The sequence below is a fragment of the Ananas comosus genome, linkage group 9, assembly GCF_001540865.1.
Source record: "Ananas comosus cultivar F153 linkage group 9, ASM154086v1, whole genome shotgun sequence".
Lineage (NCBI taxonomy): Eukaryota > Viridiplantae > Streptophyta > Magnoliopsida > Poales > Bromeliaceae > Ananas > Ananas comosus.
The window spans coordinates 12,666,403-12,683,514 of NC_033629.1; the positions used below are offsets into that span (position 1 = coordinate 12,666,403).

A 17,112-nucleotide genomic window follows, 5' to 3' on the forward strand; every position below is an offset into this window, starting at 1 on the left:
ATAATTCAGGAATAAAGTTAATACTAAATACTATTTATATATTATCAATGCTATAGAGCCATCCTTAGAGCAAGTGGTAAAAGGCTTAGGTGTTTGGGATTAAGGTCAATGACTTGGTCTTATTATAAATAAATATGATTAAAACTGGTGACCTATATATATAATTGGGCTTTTTTTGCAAATAGCCCCCTGACAAATTTTATTTGTAAAAATAGTCCCGTCCAAAAATTATTTGCAAAAATGGCCCTGCCCCTGCCACGCCAGCCACGTCAGCGCCACGCGGGCAGGGCGGGCCCAGGTGTTTAAGTTGAACACGGTGAACCATTCACCGTGTTCAATACAAAATTTTTGTATTGGACACGGTGAATGGTTTACCGTGTCCAATACAAATACTCCAACAATGACTAAGTTGGAGGTATTTGTATTAGACACGGTGAATCATTCACCGTGTCCAATTATTTGTATTGGACACGGTGAATGGTTTACCGTGTCCAACACAAATATTTCGATCTTAGCTATTTTGTATTGGACACAGTGAATCATTCATTCACCGTGTCCAATACAAAAACTTTGTATTGAACACGGTGAATGGTTCACCGTGTTCAACTTAACCATCTGGCCCAGCCCCGCCCGCGTGGCGCTGACGTGGCGCTTGCGTGGCGGGGCCAGGGCCATTTTTACAAATAAATTTTTGACAGGACCAATTTTTTAAAAAAAATTGGTAAGAGGGCTATTTGCAAAAAAAAGCCCATAATTTAGTAAAACACAAAATAAAATAAAATAAAATGAAAAGAAATTCTGAAAAAGGATGGCATTTATTGAGCGTGCTTACGAATTAATCACAGGGAGTCGTCGCTCCGTTTGCTCTTCCTCGTCCTCTTCCAATCCCTTTTCGCCTCCTCCGATCCTCGCGATCCGTGTCGCGCCTCCTCCTCCAATCGCGAATCGGGAATTCGATAGAGAAGGAACGGCCCAAAAAGTGAAAAAAAGAAAAAGAAAAAGAAATGGCGCATCTCCTGGGGCTCCTCAAGATTCGTGTGGTGCGCGGGGTCAACCTCGCCTACCGCGACACCCGAGGGAGCGACCCCTACGTCGTCCTCAGCGTCGGCTCCTCGGTTTTATCTCTTTTTCTCTATTACTCTTTTTTTTTTTCTCTTTTTTAACATTTTTTTTTCTCATTTTCCTGAAATAGTTTTGGTTCAATTCACTTCCCATGTCAGAATAAGTTATTCAGCAATAATTCCAATCATTGTAAAGTATGCTCTCTGTGTATTATATAATATACATTACTAGCTATGTAACAGTCATCACCGACTCAATCCAAAGGAACCGCATCGGCCAGTCCAGCTTGTGCCTAACCTATGTAAAGTATGCTCTCTATGTGTATATACATTACTAGCTATGAAATAGTCATCACTACTGACTCAATCCAAAGGAACCGCCAATCGGCCAGTCTAGCCTGTGCCTAACCTACTCTGCGCACTACCCGCGGGGTGGCCGGTTTAAGTACAATGCCCCAAAAAAGCTGCTATGACAAGAACGCGAAAAGACCTCACTCCGAAACGACATTCGGGAGTAGTTACCCAGCCGAGCAAAAGAGTATATTCTGTTGAGCTCAATCAGGCTCACGCAGGCTTGTCGGTCGTGATATATTAGGATAGTATATTTCACCAAACGGCCCGAAAAGTAGTCAATGGAAATGATAAATAAAAAAGAAAAAAGTGGAGAAGAAATAGTGTGTTATTAACACGAAAGCTATACGGTAGATGTTCTTTTGAGTATTTGAAAGATGCAGTGTCTACTTTGTTCATGTTTAAAATCTATTAATTACTATCAATTTTTGACATGTTTAATCAAGGGAGAATTGCTTCTATAAATAGTTTTGGCACTTTCGTGAGCATAATATTTTCCAAATCGAACACGGTCGTATTATTTCTATATCGGTTGATTCGCTCCGTTCTACTTCATGAGACAGATAAATAGTTCATACATAGTTTATTGAGTTTGGTGTGCTACGTCTATCGCGATGCGAACCCTTTACTAATTGGATGCGTGATGTCCTGCATGATGTGATATTAACAACTAATTGTTAGATTCTTCCGATCCCCTCGTTACTTTCGTTGGCTCTTTCATGCCGTCCAAGTGTCGAATTCATATTCATTTCATGTTATGGCTTGATATTTGGCGTAAAGTGGAAGTTCTCGTAAGTCATTGCGCTGTTGCTAACATCCTGCTATCGTTCGTTATGCTGTAGAAAGTGAAGACAAGTGTAAAGAAGAGAAGCGTCAGCCCAGAATGGAATGAAGATCTGACGCTATCCGTTACAGATCATGCTGTGCCAGTCAAGCTTGTAAGTATTTACTTTCATGAAAGATTCAATTTTCCTCCTTAAACATTCTTGGTCATCTTAGTAGCTAAATATAGCAATGAGATTGAATGTATGATTTGTTGGATGCTCTGTTCATAGGATTTTAATTGATCTGAGAATGATTGCCGAACAGTGCAGTCGGAATTTGTTGAAATGGTGATATATATCTGATGCTTAGTTTTGATCAGCTAATGCAGTTCATGTGTTACATAGGAAGTCTTTGATAAGGACACGTTCACGAAAGACGATAGCATGGGCGAGGCAGAGTTCGACATACAGCCTTTGGTAGAGGCAGCAAGGATGAATCTCGAGGGCATCCCAAGCGGCACTGTGCTCAAGACTGTTGAACCATCGAGGCACAACTGTGTAGCCAGTCAGAGCCACATTACATCTAAGGATGGCAAGGCTGTCCAGGATCTCATTCTCAGGCTGAGGAACACCGAGTGTGGCGAGATCGAACTGCAACTTCAGTGGGTCGGCAATAATCGGGTTGTACTGTAAGCTTATACGGCATGTTAGCAGCACTTATCACCATGGTCTTCCTTCTATTGTGTTTTCTTGCGACGTGACGAGGGTGTTATGCATACTAAGTATATATACATATGTTGCTGTACATAGTATGTGATCTGAAATAAGCTGCACCCAGTTGGGCTCAGCAGGGACACAATATATAATGTAAACAGTATGCCATGGGAGTTTTATGAACTAAATGTGTGTGTTTCAGTTTCAATGTATACACACCTTTTACTGCATGTTCTTTCCAGAGAAAATTGTATAGTGTGTGATCGCTTGATGTGGTAAAGAGGCGAGTTGTCAAATTTTAGAAGCATGGGTGATAAAAGAGCTCGCATTTGATCATCAAACTTTTAAATTTGTTATTTGAGACTCAAAACTTTTTAAAACATTTCATCTCAATCCTTATTGCCTATACCATATGTTGATGCTCAACCTCTTGTCTCATATTTCAGCCATGCCACTATTTAGTTGCAGTTTGAGATGGATATAGAGCTTATGTCTTGTCCTATAGTAATGTTTTGAATAACTCATATTAAAATTTAAAGACAAAAGTTAAATAAAGGCTAAATTACATAAAACCTTCCGGTCAAAATCCGTTTTTTTACTTTCTCTCCCTGTCATTTAAAAACCTACACTTTACCCCTTTGTAAAATAAAAAATATTTACTTCACCCCCTGCCGTTAGTAATCCGTTAGGGTTCCGTTTATAAAATATTATTATATATTTTTTCATGTCAAAAATGTCCTCAGTCTTCTCTTCTGTGAACATAATGGGGGGCAAAATAGTGAGGGGCAAAATAGTTATTTTATCATCATAGTTCACACCGTAGTCTCTGTGAATATTTTTCATTTTACAATGGGGCAAAGTGTAGATTTTTAAATGACAGGAGGAGAAGTGAAAAATCAGATTTTGACAGAAAATTTTCTGTAATTTAGCCTTAAATAAATTTAAAATTTTAGAATCTCCAAAGTCAAACATTAACTAACAAAGTTCAATTTTATCGACCTCCGGGAAAAAATTTTTATTAAAATATTTAAAAAAATTCAGCTCAGATAAAGAACCCACTAACAAACTATTTTAACATATTATTTTTTTATACTATTAATATGTTAGTAGACTCACACATCATATTAAAGTGTGTGAATGAACCAATCGGCACGTCTACTGACCGTTTCATTAAAGTCGCCCTCGGGGTCTCGGATCCCAATTTTAAACAGTGTACAAAACTACTACTATTAATAAAAGAATAAAAATAACATTTTTAAAATTCTATTTTAGTTTCAGATGGACTTCAGTTAGTAAAAGAGAATGGTAATTATTTTTAGTAATTTTTTTTTTTTTGAGAGATATGCTATCCGTTTCGTTTATTTCACTTAAAAATAAATTTAACTGAAAAAATGAATCTGATAGACTTGCGAAGAGAGGCTGGTTGGACGATCCTACCTGTGTACTATGCGAGTCGTGCGATGAAACAGTGGACCACCTGTTCACCCAGTGCGTATTCGTTAAGTTTATCATAGTGTCAGAAGAGGACGATACTCAGGCCCATGATCTGCTGGATGACGTAAATTTCGTATGGGATAGGTGGATGGTTAGAAGGGACCACCTAAAAAAGCGAAACTTCCTTTCTATTCTTATAGACTGCTGGTGGATTATATGAAAGGCTAGAAACGACTCAATCTTCCTAAATATTAGTTCAAATCCCGAGTTAGCGGTACACAAACTCAGGCTTTTAGTGAAGGAGTGAGACTTTTTACGTACTTAGTTAGTTTTTTTTTTTTTTTTTTTTTTTTTTAAATTTTTTTTTTTTTTTTTTTTTTTGCTAGTATAGTTTTTCTTTTCCTCCCGGGGCCTAGTTGCCCCACATCTGTAGCTAAATTTATCTTTTCAATAAATAAAGCGGATAATATGCTACATCTTTCTTAAAAAAAAAAAAATTATGATTTGAACTTGAAATATTGAGTACGAACTATTAAATTTTTTACCACTTGCGCTAGACACGTGTCGGTATTTTTAGTAACATTTAAAAAAAAGATATTTGTAGTTATCAAAAGTTTAGAAAGATATATCGGCGAAATTACGTGTCTGTATAAAAGGACATCTACCAAATTATTCCTATATATATATATATATTCTTCTGAGCTTACCGGAGTGAATGTCCACGGGTCTAACTTCTTGCATGGTTACGAATTAAACGAACTTACGATTGAGATGTAGAGAGAGAGNTTTAAATTTGTTATTTGAGACTCAAAACTTTTTAAAACATTTCATCTCAATCCTTATTGCCTATACCATATGTTGATGCTCAGCCTCTTGTCTCATATTTCAGCCATGCCACTATTTAGTTGCAGTTTGAGATGGATAGAGAGCTTATGTCTTGTCCTATAGTAATGTTTTGAATAAATCATATTAAAATTTGAAGACAAAAGTTAAATAAAGGCTAAATTACATAAAACCCTCCGGTCAAAATCCGTTTTTTTACTTTCTCTCCCTGTCATTTAAAAATCTACACTTTATCCCTTTGTAAAATAAAAAATGTTTACTTCACCCCTTGCCATTAGTAATCCGTTAGGATTCCGTTTGTAAAATATTATTATATATTTTTTTATGTCAAAAATGCCCTTAGTCTTCTCTTCTATGAACATGATAAGGGGCAAAATAGTGAGGGGCAAAATAGTTATTTTATCATCATAGTTCACACCGTATTCTCCTGTGAACATTTTTCATTTCACAAGGAAGCAAAGTGTAGGTTTTTAAATGACAGGAGGGAAAGTGAAAAATCAGATTTTGACGGGGAGTTCTCTGTAATTTAGCCTTAAATAAATTTAAAATTTTAGAATCTCTAAAGTCAAACATTAACTAAAAGTTCAATTTTATCGACCTCCGAGAAAAAAAATTTTATTAAAATATTTAAAAAAATTCAGCTCACATAAAGAACACACTAACAAACTATTTTAACATATTATTTTTTCATACTATTAATATGTTAGTAGACTCACACATCATATTAAAGTGTGTGAATGAACCAATCAGCACGTCTATTGACCGTTTCATTAAAGTCGCCCTCGGGGTCTCGGATCCCAATTTTAAACATTGTACAAAACTACTACTATTAATAAAAGAATAAAAATAACATTTTTAAAATTCTATTTTAGTTTCAGATGGGCTTCAGTTAGTAAAAGAGAATGGTAATTATTTTTAGTAATTATATTTTTTTTTTTTGAAAGATATACTATCCGTTTTGTTTATTTCACTTAAAAATAAACTTAACTGAAAATATGAACCTGATAGACTTGCGAAGAGAGGCTGGTTGGACGATCCTACCTGTGTACTATGCGGGTCGTGCGATGAAACAGTGGACCATCTGTTCACCCAATGCGTATTCGTTAAGTTTATCATGGTGTCAGAAGAGGACGATACTCAGGCCCATGATCTGCGGGACGACGTGAATTTCGTATGGAATAGGTGGATGGTTAGAAGGGACCACCTAAAAAAGCGAAACTTCCTTCCTGCTGTTATAGGCTGCTGGTGGATTATATGGAAGGCTAGAAACGACTCAATCTTCCTAAATATTAGTCCAAACCCTGAGTTAGCGGTACACAAACTCAGGTTTTTAGTGAAGGAGTGAGACTTTCTACGTACTTACTTAGTTTTTTTTTTTTTTTTTTTTTTTTTTTTTTGTTTTTTTTTGGCTAGTATAGTTTTTCTTTTCCTCCCGGGGCCTAGTTGCTCCATATCTGTAGCTAAATTCATCTTTCCAATAAATAAAGTGGGTAGTATGCTATATTTTTCTTAAACAAAAAAAAAATTATGATTTGAACTTGAAATTTCGAATACGAACTATTGAATTTTTTACCACTTGCGCTAGACACATGTCGGTATTTTTAGTAACATCTTAAAAAAGATATTTGTAGTTATCAAAAGTTTAGAAAGATATATCGGCGAAATTACGTGTCTGTATAAAAGGACATCTACCAAATTATTCCTATATATATATATATTTTATTAAATCGCCTGGTGTGAAGTGTGAAGTTGTGAACACGGATGACGAATATCCGCCGTCCTTTTCAGATATCTCCGTGGTGTGCTGTCGGACGGGCAGAGCAGCTTTCTGCCACCGTTTCCATCCAGTCTTCCTTCCATTTGGTTTAGGGAGAAGCAGAAAGACAGCAAGAAAGAGAGAGGGAAGAAGGGATGGGAAGAATTTTCACGGTGGAATTGGAAGGCAGGACGTACAGCTGCCGCGTCTGCAACACCCACTTAGCCCTCGCCCAAGATCTCATCTCCAGGGTTTTACAGTTTCTCTACTCTTCTCACTAAAAATTATTACTCTTTTTATCTTCCAAAATTAATACAATCATAGATTAGTTTTAGATATTTTATTTTGAAAGAGGAGAAAACAAGTAAGGGTAACTTTTTTTTTTCTTATATTGTTTGGATGAATTTTAAAAACATATATATATATATATATTCTCTCTACTTTTGGTTATGGAAAATTATTTTATTTTTGCTTCGTTTTCTTTCATGCTCTCCTCGATAAAAAGAAATTAATGACTTTCTCTCCTGAAAATTTCGATTTTGTTAGAGGCATATGAAACTTAACTGAACTATGAACTATTTTAAATCGGCTATATATTTTTTTAAATTTTTTTTGATTAAACAGGGGTATACCCTATTTTAACAAAGTCAGAAATTTTTTAAAATTTTGAATCTTACTGTTTAATCTTTTAATTTATTTGATTTTATTTGAAAATTTAAAGATTAGTATTTACTGACAAATTTATAGTTACGAGAGTTGTATGAACTATACTATCTAAGCGTGTGAAAAGATAAACGATGGATTATAATTTTAAAGTCATAAGTGTTGGTGTCCGATTCAAATCAAACAAATTGATAGGTTAAGTAGTAACATCAAAATTTTGTAAGATTCAATAGTCAACTCAAAATGATTCATAATTTAGTTAAAGTATGATTTTTTACTTTCTTTTTTTTTTTAATCTTTCTCTCCTTTAGAATTGAGTGTTGTTGGATTTGGGCCCTGCTCATAACCTTCTTTTCATTAACAATCTGGGTGAATAGCTGAATCAAAAGTGCATCTCTTCCTATGTACATGTGTGATTTGAATTTTACAACTAAGGAGGCAATTATCCTTTTAGATGCCAATATTCTTGTTAGATGAATGGAGAACACTATTAAGATTTGTTTTCTCTATCTTACTGTCTCTTGGGTTTTTTTTCAACCTTAATTTCGCATCTTCTAATTACAATGAAAGTGTTAAAATTTCTAACTGATTATTTTCTGTTATCTGCATCAGTCGTTTCGTAGCTGTCGCGGGAAGGCGTATCTGTTCAATAGCGTGTAAGCTTCCTCGGGACTTTTATTTGAGGCTTAATTGATGTCATGCACACTTTTTCTATGGTGTAAATTCTGATTCTAAATTGTTTCTGTAACGCCCCCAATAGTCCCACGTCGGATGAGATACTGATTCCGATCAGTTTATATGAGGCCTACACACTAATAATAATAACTGGGCTTAAGCATTTTGGGCCGGTGGTTTGGGCCCAACAAGTTATTGTTGCTAGCGGGTCGGGTCGTTGCAATTGGTATCAGAGCCGAATACCAGCCGGAAGTGTGAGAACTAAGTGCTATGCGGGACAAAGTGCTACACCAACGGGTTTGGTAGGAGCCACCTCTAGAATCTCACATCGCCTGGTAATGGTCTTGGTCTGTCTGTCTGTGATCTGGTTTGGACCCGACGAGGACGTCAGGGTCTAAACAGGGGGAGTTTGTAACGCCCCCAATAGTCCCACATCGAATGAGATACTGATTCTGATCAGTTTATATGAGGCCTACACACTAATAATAATAACTGGGCTTAACCATTTTGGGCTGGTGGTTTGGGCCCAACGAGTTATTGTTGCTAACGGGTCGGGTCGTTGCAGTTTCCTATCATATCGATATTTGGGATAACATGGTATCAGAGCTTATCTTAAGTTCCTTCATTCCGTAAGGCGCTTTATTGTTTGTGAGAGAGACAGAGTAAAATGTAGTTTTAGGTGTAGATTAACAAAGCTTATTTTTCTGCTAACATGTTTTCCCTTTTCCTTCTTTTTGTTTAGATGGTGTTATTGGTAATTTTATTGTTATAGAGATATATGCCTGTGACTATTGCATATTCTGGCTATTCTAGTGCTCAATTTTGTAGAACTATACACCTTTGCTTTGATCATTTTCATAGGCCATGACAATTATTCGATTAGGTATGAAAAATCTGCTAGTTTATTCGGATTTGGAAATTATGGTTACCTTCCTAAAACTGCATTGGCACGTCGAGAACTTCCCTATAAGATTCAGCTACAATACATTTATCTGTTTCTGATAGTCCTATAAATGTGATTAACAAATGGTTTAACAACATAAAGTGGTGTATAGATTTAAGAGTTTTAACTAGTATTTATTCTTGTAAGCTTTGTTTGCGAGCTCTCGACTACCTTTTTTAGTTTTTTTGTTAGGAATAACCCACTTCTGGACTACGCCTAAGCTATACTTTGATAATCTTGCCCTTGCTGCTTTCTTGTGGTTTCAGTGGTGTAGTAATGGAAAATACTACCCCATTTGGCGCCCTGCGGATCGTAAATAGCCTATCTGAGCTTCTTAGAATTAAGAGAAATGTGATAATTTCTTGTTAATAGGCCTGCTGTATTGAGTTTCAGCTGAACATTTTGTATGAATTTCAGCACAAATATCACTGTTGGTGACCTTGAAGAGAGAATGATGCTCTCGGGAACGGATACTGTTGCTGATATCTTCTGCTGCTTTTGTGGCCAAAATGTGGGATGGAAATACGTATGCGTACAGCTCTTTTCTACACTTTTTTCGATTTTTTTTTTATCAGTGAGTAAGCACTGTTACAATCATTCAGAAGTCAACCAGCATTAGGAAGTTTCATTCGTCAAGGACTCTGATTTATGAGTTAGATTGATCATGATGATCTACGTTGATATCTGCATAAAAAGCTATGCGAATTGGCTCAATTTTTTCTGAAACTTTGCTCTCTGTGTTCACGGTTCCTCGGCTGTTCAATCCAGGAGGCGGTGCAGGAGAAATATCAGAAGTACAAAGAAGGCAAATTCGTTCTCCAGAGGTACTAAAATTTTGGATATTTGGTTCCTTTGAGCAATGCTGGTATAGTTATTTGTATTACATTTTGTAGGGATCGAATAGTTGATGGAATTGATTCAGGCTTTGAGATTGACACTTGCTCTGGAGGAAGCAGTCGATATTTAGCGCTTCCTTCGGCTATCAACAATGCATAGCTTGTCAACAAATTTCCAAGTATTGTACATGCTTCTAAAATGTGCAGCGACTTGAATTCTAAACTCTTGACTAACCATATTTTCTCTTTTTTCTCCCCTCCAGTTTTGTAGTATATTATGCAATGAGAAAGTTTGTACAGGTGATGCTATATTGAGTTTCTGTATCCAACTAACTATTATGTAAATTGTCAAATCTACAATGCTTATCATGATCTTAAACATTTACACCACAGTTTAGAGGCTTTTTTCTTGTGCAAGATTTTCCTCGCTATTAATGCTTGATTAACACATCTTTTTTCATGGTTTTGAATATCGTAAATCTTCAGTAATTCATTGATGAGGCAAACAAATACATCTGCTAAAAAAATTTTAAAAAAATGCAGGTATAGTGTAACATTTAGTCTTGAAAAATCACAGCTGCGAGAAACTTACAACAGACAAAAATCAAACTCATTCAGGTTGTAATGTAAGAGCATTAAGAAAAGGAACTCTTAACAAAAACATCAATCTATTTTAGCCCAACATGTAGATCCATAACAATTAGTCCTCGTACAATTCCAAAATAAACAAATTCATCACACAAACAACTAGGAAAACAAGAGTACAGTACCAAGACAGCAATGTTTTCGATTCACAAAACTTCGGGCAACCGATGCATGTAAACATGACAGAAAAAATGAAACCCTAAAACCAGTTGCTGGAGCTATAATCAGACTGAAGTGATACAAGCCCCAGCATAATCATAAAGATTCAATTGGTTATAGGTGCGAATCAAAAGATTGGGTTTTACTTGAAGCACTTGGCGTCCAACAAGGCCTCGCCCTCGAAGGGCTCGTGGTCCTCGATCATTTGACTGACCCGCTCCTTTTGTTCCTCGTCGTTGATGTCGACCTTCCTCCAGTCGTAGAGCTCCATGTCGTAGACCTCATCGAGCACAAACTTTGGGATGTCCTGACCCCGGAAGAGCCACAGCCCCTTCACCTTGAAGGGCGGCTCAGAGCCGATCACCAGCATCTTTCCGAATGCATACTTGCGGGCCAAATCCATCCTTTGAAGGAAACCACCAACCTTGTTCAGTGTGACAAACGAGACCGTGTTCTCATCGTTGTACTTGTAGTCACAGAACCACAGAGAATAACCTTCTGGGTCATACATATCCCAAAATCCTGGAAAGATTTCAAACCAGTAAATAGATTATAGTCATTAATTAACTTGAAATCTATAAGTGAATAATTGGAAAATTGTAATTATCATCAGTGGACTGATGGACCAAATGAACACGAAGTACCTTTGATGGCAACCTCCCGGAAGTTGGTTTTTGTGTTGGAATACAGCCTCTTCCACTCATCTAATATCATCTTGCTGGGAGGCAGCAAATCAAGAGGATTTTTTGGCTTGGGCTTGGGCGCCTCCTCTTCTTCCTCGGCCGCCGCCTCTACTTTAGGCTTTGCGGGCTCTTTCTTGGGTTCTTTCTTAGCCTCCTTTGGTTTAGCAGGCTCGGCCGGCTTCTTTTGTGATGGGATGGAAGGAACGGAGTCAACCTGCTTTACCTCACCCATCACCTTAACGAAATTTGGTTGATTGACCATTGTCCAAAAGTACCTCTCTACATGAGGGAATTCCGAAGTAAAACTCTTGGTCAAAATGCGAACAATACCGTAGTATAAGTTGCACGTCATCACAATATCAGCCAAAGTCACGGAATGCCCAACAAGGTAAGTGTTCGCAGCGAGATGAGTATTCAGAGCACCTAGGGCCCTCTTAAGACCAGATATGGCAAGCTCCTCACTCTATTAAGAAGAAGTTCTTCAGTATATACTCTACAGAAACATCATATAAACAAAATATGATAATAGGATATTCAGTTTGGAACTTACCAAAGGAATATGCGGAACGAATCCAAGTCTTGGATACAGCCATCTGCCAATATTTGGATCGATCTCCGATGATGCAAAGTCCATCCATTGCTCGATGCGGGCCTGAAATCATGTGACCCATCATAATGACAAGAAAAGTGATAAGCTTAAAATGCATAACAGAAAACTAGGTCTCTGAGTGAAAAAAAAAAAAACATAAATATCTTAATAGCAACAAAGAGTAATTACATATTCTATGAGTGAAGAACCATAAAGAGGGTTGTCAGCCTTCAAGCGCGTAACTGCAACAGGTAAGATAGAAAGTAAGAAACTAGCATCAAATCAAACATCTCTGTATCAAAAAATTTCCAGAAAAGAATAGCGCATACCATAACGAGCAATTGCATTACTCTCAAAAATGGGACCATCAGGTGTTTCCAGTACAGGAATCTACAATAACATTAATCTCGGAAGTCAATATGAGGAAGTACATGCAACAAACAATTATGAAGTTCTTTGTTTGATAAATCTTGTGCACCTTCCCAAGGGGGTTCATCTTAAGAAACTCGGGAGTTTTATTGGAAACACCCATTTCAAAATTCTTCACCAGCTCAACCTGAACACCACTGTACTCCGCCGCAATAAGTGCCTTTAAGGCATTTTTATTTCCGCTTCCAGCATGCAAGACCTATGAAATACATTAGCAGTTAACAATTTAATTCCAATATAAGAGAAGATAAACAACCACAATCAATCACAAAAAAACATGAGAATACGCCATTTAGGCATTGCAGGGTGTAGATTTCTTGAAGGAATGGCAACTAATTTGCACTGGATTACTTGTCTTTAGAATCCTCAGAGGTAAAAAACTACAAATTAATATAAAATCGATTGAGACTTGATGAATTTACATCACAAAATGCCTGGGTTGGGATTTCAGATCCAATTAACCAAATTAAATAATAGGAAAATGTAAGCCATAAATAGATTAAGATGAATGGAAAAGTTTACCCCAATCAAGTCTAAGAGTCTAGACTGATCAATCAATAGTAAATAAAGGCCAAATTTGGTCCAAACAACTGCTACATAATAGGAAATTCTACAGCTTTCATACAAACAAAATATCACTAATTGTGTTTCAATTTAATCCTAAATTTGGAAATCATAGGTATTTTGCATTTTCCATGTTATGAAAATCATGAATACTAACCATAATTTGTTTTTTAATTGGTTTATTAGTATATTGACCTGACCAACAACACATGAGGGTACGAACAAATTTACTCATACATATCAACATAATTGAAGTACTTAAATTAATCATGATACAGCTATAAGAAAACGCAATCTACAAATGCTTCATCTAGCTATTTCCTGCCTTAAAAAAATGAAATTTTTCATTCCCCAAATTAGCAACTACCATAGAGAAATCATAACACTCCAAGATCTGACCTGTAACTCGACAAATTGCATTGAACAACAAAATTACTAAATGTACAAAATAATGGTCTAATTCAAGCATTTAGCAACTTAAAAACTCACCAAAGCCATGGAATCGATCGCGCGTTTCTCCTCGGTCTTCGATCTGCACAAACCACAAGAGAAACAAAGAGTTCAATAACTTATAAGGACTAGAAACCCTAAGAGATCGAAGGCTTAGGATGGAGATTACTCGAAGAGAGAGGAAGGGCGCGGCGGCGCTCGCAACAAACCCTAGAAGAGAGCGAGAGAGAGAGAGAGAGAGAGAGAGATAAGCCCTAGTGTAAGAGGCGCTCTTTATCGAATTCTCTAGGGCGCATGGGTCTCGCAGGAGAGTCCGATCCACCGTTCGTTATCGCATTACTTGGTATTGACGGTCCTGATTGATTTTGATCAGTGTACAGTACTATGGATGCGTTGTAAATTACAAACACCTCCTAAACTGTAAATAATTGGCAAATAGCCCCTTTAAACTTAAACTTTTAACAACTAGTCCTCTTTGATTGAATAGTTCGATAAACCAACGAACACTCATTCTCAGTGCGTATTGTACATGCGTACCTTTCTATTCTAACACTTGAAAAAATTAACCTAAAATCAAAAGATGAATTTTCTCTAATTCTTCAACCCAATATATATAGAAAAGATCAATTTCTTTTTGTACTTTAAAAGCTTTATAAGATAATTCTTTAGACATGTTATCAACGTTTCTTCAATCAGTAAAATTTTTTTTAAAAAAAAAACAGGTCAATTAAACTATTTGATAATGTACGAGAGAGTGTAGTTGTTAAAATTGAAAATTTAGAATAGTATAACTGGGGGCCCATCTTATGTATAAATTTCGGCTTGTTATTGTGTGGTGGGGCTCAGCAATAGTGGATTCTATAATTTGTTCTCGTGCATACGAAAGAACAGTAAAGAAAAGTGTTTAAATCAAAATGGCAAGAACCAATTTGCAAGGCCAGTGTAGTTAGGAATTAATTATACACATTTACCCTGTCGATAAAGTCGATCGAGCACCTATCATGCCATGCTAGTGAAATATCCTACGCGACGCGATATGCAGATAATTGAAATATAGATACTTCATAATTGTTGAGAATATGACAGCCGGTGATGGCACCGCGAGTCGTCATTGTGAAGGACGCATGAGTAGCTGTGAATAGGGGCCGGAGGACTCCGAGCGGGGAGCGACAAAAAAAGGGAGAGAAAAAGAAAAACTTAAAATCATACATTGAGAAATTCATAACTGCTCTGTAAAAAGTGTAAGGGAAGAGAGAGAAACACCTTAATTTGTTGGTTCAGGAGATAAAAAAAAAAAAAGAGATGGAGGAAAAAAAAAAGAAGAGAGAAAGAGGTTTGAAAAAAGTCGTTGTGAGAGAGAAAATAGTTTTACTAAATCAAAAAAGAATAAAAAAATTAAAAGTAATAGTAAGTCTCACTACCCTCAAATCCATGTGGATTTAGTCATAAAAATTTATGTATAAATAAATAAAGTATAGAGTTATAGATTGCGACGACGGCTGACGTGTCATACGCAAAATGACTCACGTAAATAGTCTGTTTGTATGTGCGCGACATAAGGCGTATATTCGAAAATATTTCAGCTCGACTTGTAATGTATATATATACACACGGGCGATGTGGGGGCAAAAGTGAAACGTCATATGAAGAAGCGTATTTAGAAAAATGAGAAAAAAAAAAGAAGAGCAACAGTGGGTTAAAAAAGGCTTAACATTACAAAAATAAAAATAGGTGGGTATCATTTTACAAATTAAATGACCTTAAGTTAATACGAATCAAAAAGTTCACATATTACAATCCCAAGGTTCACACACATTTGGAAGTTCTCAGTAGAGTCTTTTTTCCCTACATGCCACAATAATAAATAGTAAAACATGCACGTTAAACTAAAGAGGAAAAAAAATAAATTTTTTAAACAATTATAATACATTAAATTTATCTCAAAATAATCATATTATTATGCCAAACAAGATAAAAAAAAACGTTAAATAAAAAACAAAATAATTATTACATATAAAAATCATGTTTTAAGAACATAATTGTGTATAATATTGAGATATTTGATGCATGGAATGCTTAAAAATTTTATGTGATAAAAAAAAACTTTCTAAATAGAAACACGAACCCGAAATTTCCGGCAACATCAAGTCAATGACCGACTACTGTAACCCATCCATGCATCTAATCATCTAATCATTTTAAACAAAATTATAATACACTCAAAAAAAAAAAAAAAAAAAAAAAAACCTTACCTGGAAATACTATGTAACAGTCGGATCATTTTAATTTCCCACCTCTAAACGATTCCTCCGTTCTCTCCCCATACCATCTAACCTACTGCGCGCAGCAGCAGCAGCAGCCAACAAAAAAACAAAAGAAAAAAAAAAAAAAAAGCTGCCGGCCATAGCACTTATCGCAACACAGCGGCACGACGCAGGCGGCGGCGCTCGTTGGAGGTCGAACGGCAGCCCTTCCCCACCGTCACCGTACCGCAGCTGCAGCTTCATGTCGCGCGCCCGATCCGCCCCAGATACGCTGTACCTATTAATAAAAAATATTAAAATCCGTTCTCTCCAAAGTATAAAATATTAGGAATATCGGAAAAGTCGTAACACTTTATCGATAATATAATTATTCATTCTAGCATTTGTTCGCAAACAAATTATTAGAGAGATATACTGATAATATTCATACCGTCGAGCGCCGAGAGCGGTGGACGCGGAGAGGACGAGGGGGAGGGGGCCCACCACCACGGAGAAGGGATAGGGGAGGTTGAGATCGAGGCGAGAGGAGGAGGAGGAGGCGCGGCGGCGGCGGCGGAGGAGAGGGAGGGGGAGGGGAGCGAGGGAAGTTGGTCTTGGCCTTGTCGCCGCGGAGGGAGCGGGCGGCGTGGTCGTAGGCGAGCGCGGCCTCCTCGGGCGTGTCGAAGGTGCCGAGCCACACCCGCGTCTTCTTCCACGGGTCCCGGATCTCCGCCGCGTACCTCCCCCACGGCCTCTTCCGAACCCCCCTGTAATGCACCTCCCCCATTCCCCCTCCCCCTCCCCCTCCTACACTGCACGCTCCTCTCGAACCCATTCTCACATACACGCGATGAACAAACGAAGCCTTAAAGAATCTAAGAATTATTATTATTATTATTGTTATTATGGACGGATATGAACATGAATATGACGATGCTGTGAATGTATAGTGAAAAAAAAATAAGGCGGGAGGTGGCAATATTGGAGGAGAATCATTCACAGGTCGGGGCTGCAGGACTGCAGGCAGGGAGGGGGGAGCCGCCGCACGATTTGACGCGTCGCAGGCAGGAGGCAGCTGCTCATGTGACTCCGCTTTTTCTCACGCGACTGACGTCAGCCCTACCGCATACCTCTCTCTCTCTCTCTCTCTCTCTCTCTCTCTCTCTCGCTCTCTCTCTCTCTTCTCCACACCGGCCGTACGGTCTGACCAGCGGCGCCTGCCATCATTTTCTTTCTCCCTCTTTTCTCCCCTTCTCTTTTTTGTTTGACTCTTTTGCCCTTGTCTCCTCGAAGAAAGAGTACAAACACAG

At 37.4% G+C, this 17,112-nt stretch overlaps 3 protein-coding genes across 3 annotated transcripts; 2 read left to right on the forward strand and 1 right to left on the reverse strand.

Moving 5' to 3' along the window:
• On the forward strand, window positions 819–3,120 carry LOC109715895 (protein C2-DOMAIN ABA-RELATED 4-like). The gene is made up of 3 exons (XM_020241124.1): window positions 819–1,115; window positions 2,255–2,350; window positions 2,582–3,120. Exons 1-3 carry the CDS (start codon window positions 1,005–1,007, stop codon window positions 2,867–2,869), a joined length of 495 nt encoding a protein of 164 aa, XP_020096713.1. The 5' UTR covers window positions 819–1,004; the 3' UTR covers window positions 2,870–3,120.
• On the forward strand, window positions 6,900–10,445 carry LOC109714874 (protein yippee-like At5g53940). Its single transcript, XM_020239598.1, has 5 exons — window positions 6,900–7,174; window positions 8,199–8,242; window positions 9,622–9,730; window positions 9,973–10,028; window positions 10,098–10,445. Exons 1-5 carry the CDS (start codon window positions 7,079–7,081, stop codon window positions 10,198–10,200), a joined length of 408 nt encoding a protein of 135 aa, XP_020095187.1. The 5' UTR covers window positions 6,900–7,078; the 3' UTR covers window positions 10,201–10,445.
• On the reverse strand, window positions 10,692–13,830 carry LOC109715577 (elongation factor 1-gamma 2). The gene is made up of 8 exons (XM_020240672.1): window positions 13,729–13,830; window positions 13,599–13,641; window positions 12,595–12,744; window positions 12,446–12,506; window positions 12,306–12,358; window positions 12,078–12,179; window positions 11,489–11,990; window positions 10,692–11,366 (listed from the first exon to the last, which is right to left on the reverse strand). Exons 2-8 carry the CDS (start codon window positions 13,605–13,607, stop codon window positions 10,987–10,989), a joined length of 1,257 nt encoding a protein of 418 aa, XP_020096261.1. The 5' UTR covers window positions 13,608–13,641; window positions 13,729–13,830; the 3' UTR covers window positions 10,692–10,986.

What these genes read in the sequence shown, in the direction of transcription:
- LOC109715895 (XM_020241124.1), top strand. Translation starts at nt 1,005, where the DNA reads ATGGCGCATCTCCTGGGGCTCCTCAAGATTCGTGTGGTGCGCGGGGTC. An exon ending in TCCTCAGCGTCGGCTCCTCG is followed by an intron (nt 1,116 to 2,254) that starts GTTTTATCTCTT and finishes GTTATGCTGTAG; the next exon opens with AAAGTGAAGACAAGTGTAAA. An exon ending in ATGCTGTGCCAGTCAAGCTT is followed by an intron (nt 2,351 to 2,581) that starts GTAAGTATTTAC and finishes TGTGTTACATAG; the next exon opens with GAAGTCTTTGATAAGGACAC.
- LOC109714874 (XM_020239598.1), top strand. Translation starts at nt 7,079, where the DNA reads ATGGGAAGAATTTTCACGGTGGAATTGGAAGGCAGGACGTACAGCTGC. An exon ending in AAAATGTGGGATGGAAATAC is followed by an intron (nt 9,731 to 9,972) that starts GTATGCGTACAG and finishes TGTTCAATCCAG; the next exon opens with GAGGCGGTGCAGGAGAAATA. An exon ending in GGCAAATTCGTTCTCCAGAG is followed by an intron (nt 10,029 to 10,097) that starts GTACTAAAATTT and finishes TACATTTTGTAG; the next exon opens with GGATCGAATAGTTGATGGAA.
- LOC109715577 (XM_020240672.1), bottom strand. An exon ending in GTTCTTCACTCATAGAATAT is followed by an intron (nt 12,180 to 12,305) that starts GTAATTACTCTT and finishes ACATGATTTCAG; the next exon opens with GCCCGCATCGAGCAATGGAT. An exon ending in TCGTTCCGCATATTCCTTTG is followed by an intron (nt 11,991 to 12,077) that starts GTAAGTTCCAAA and finishes TCTTCTTAATAG; the next exon opens with AGTGAGGAGCTTGCCATATC.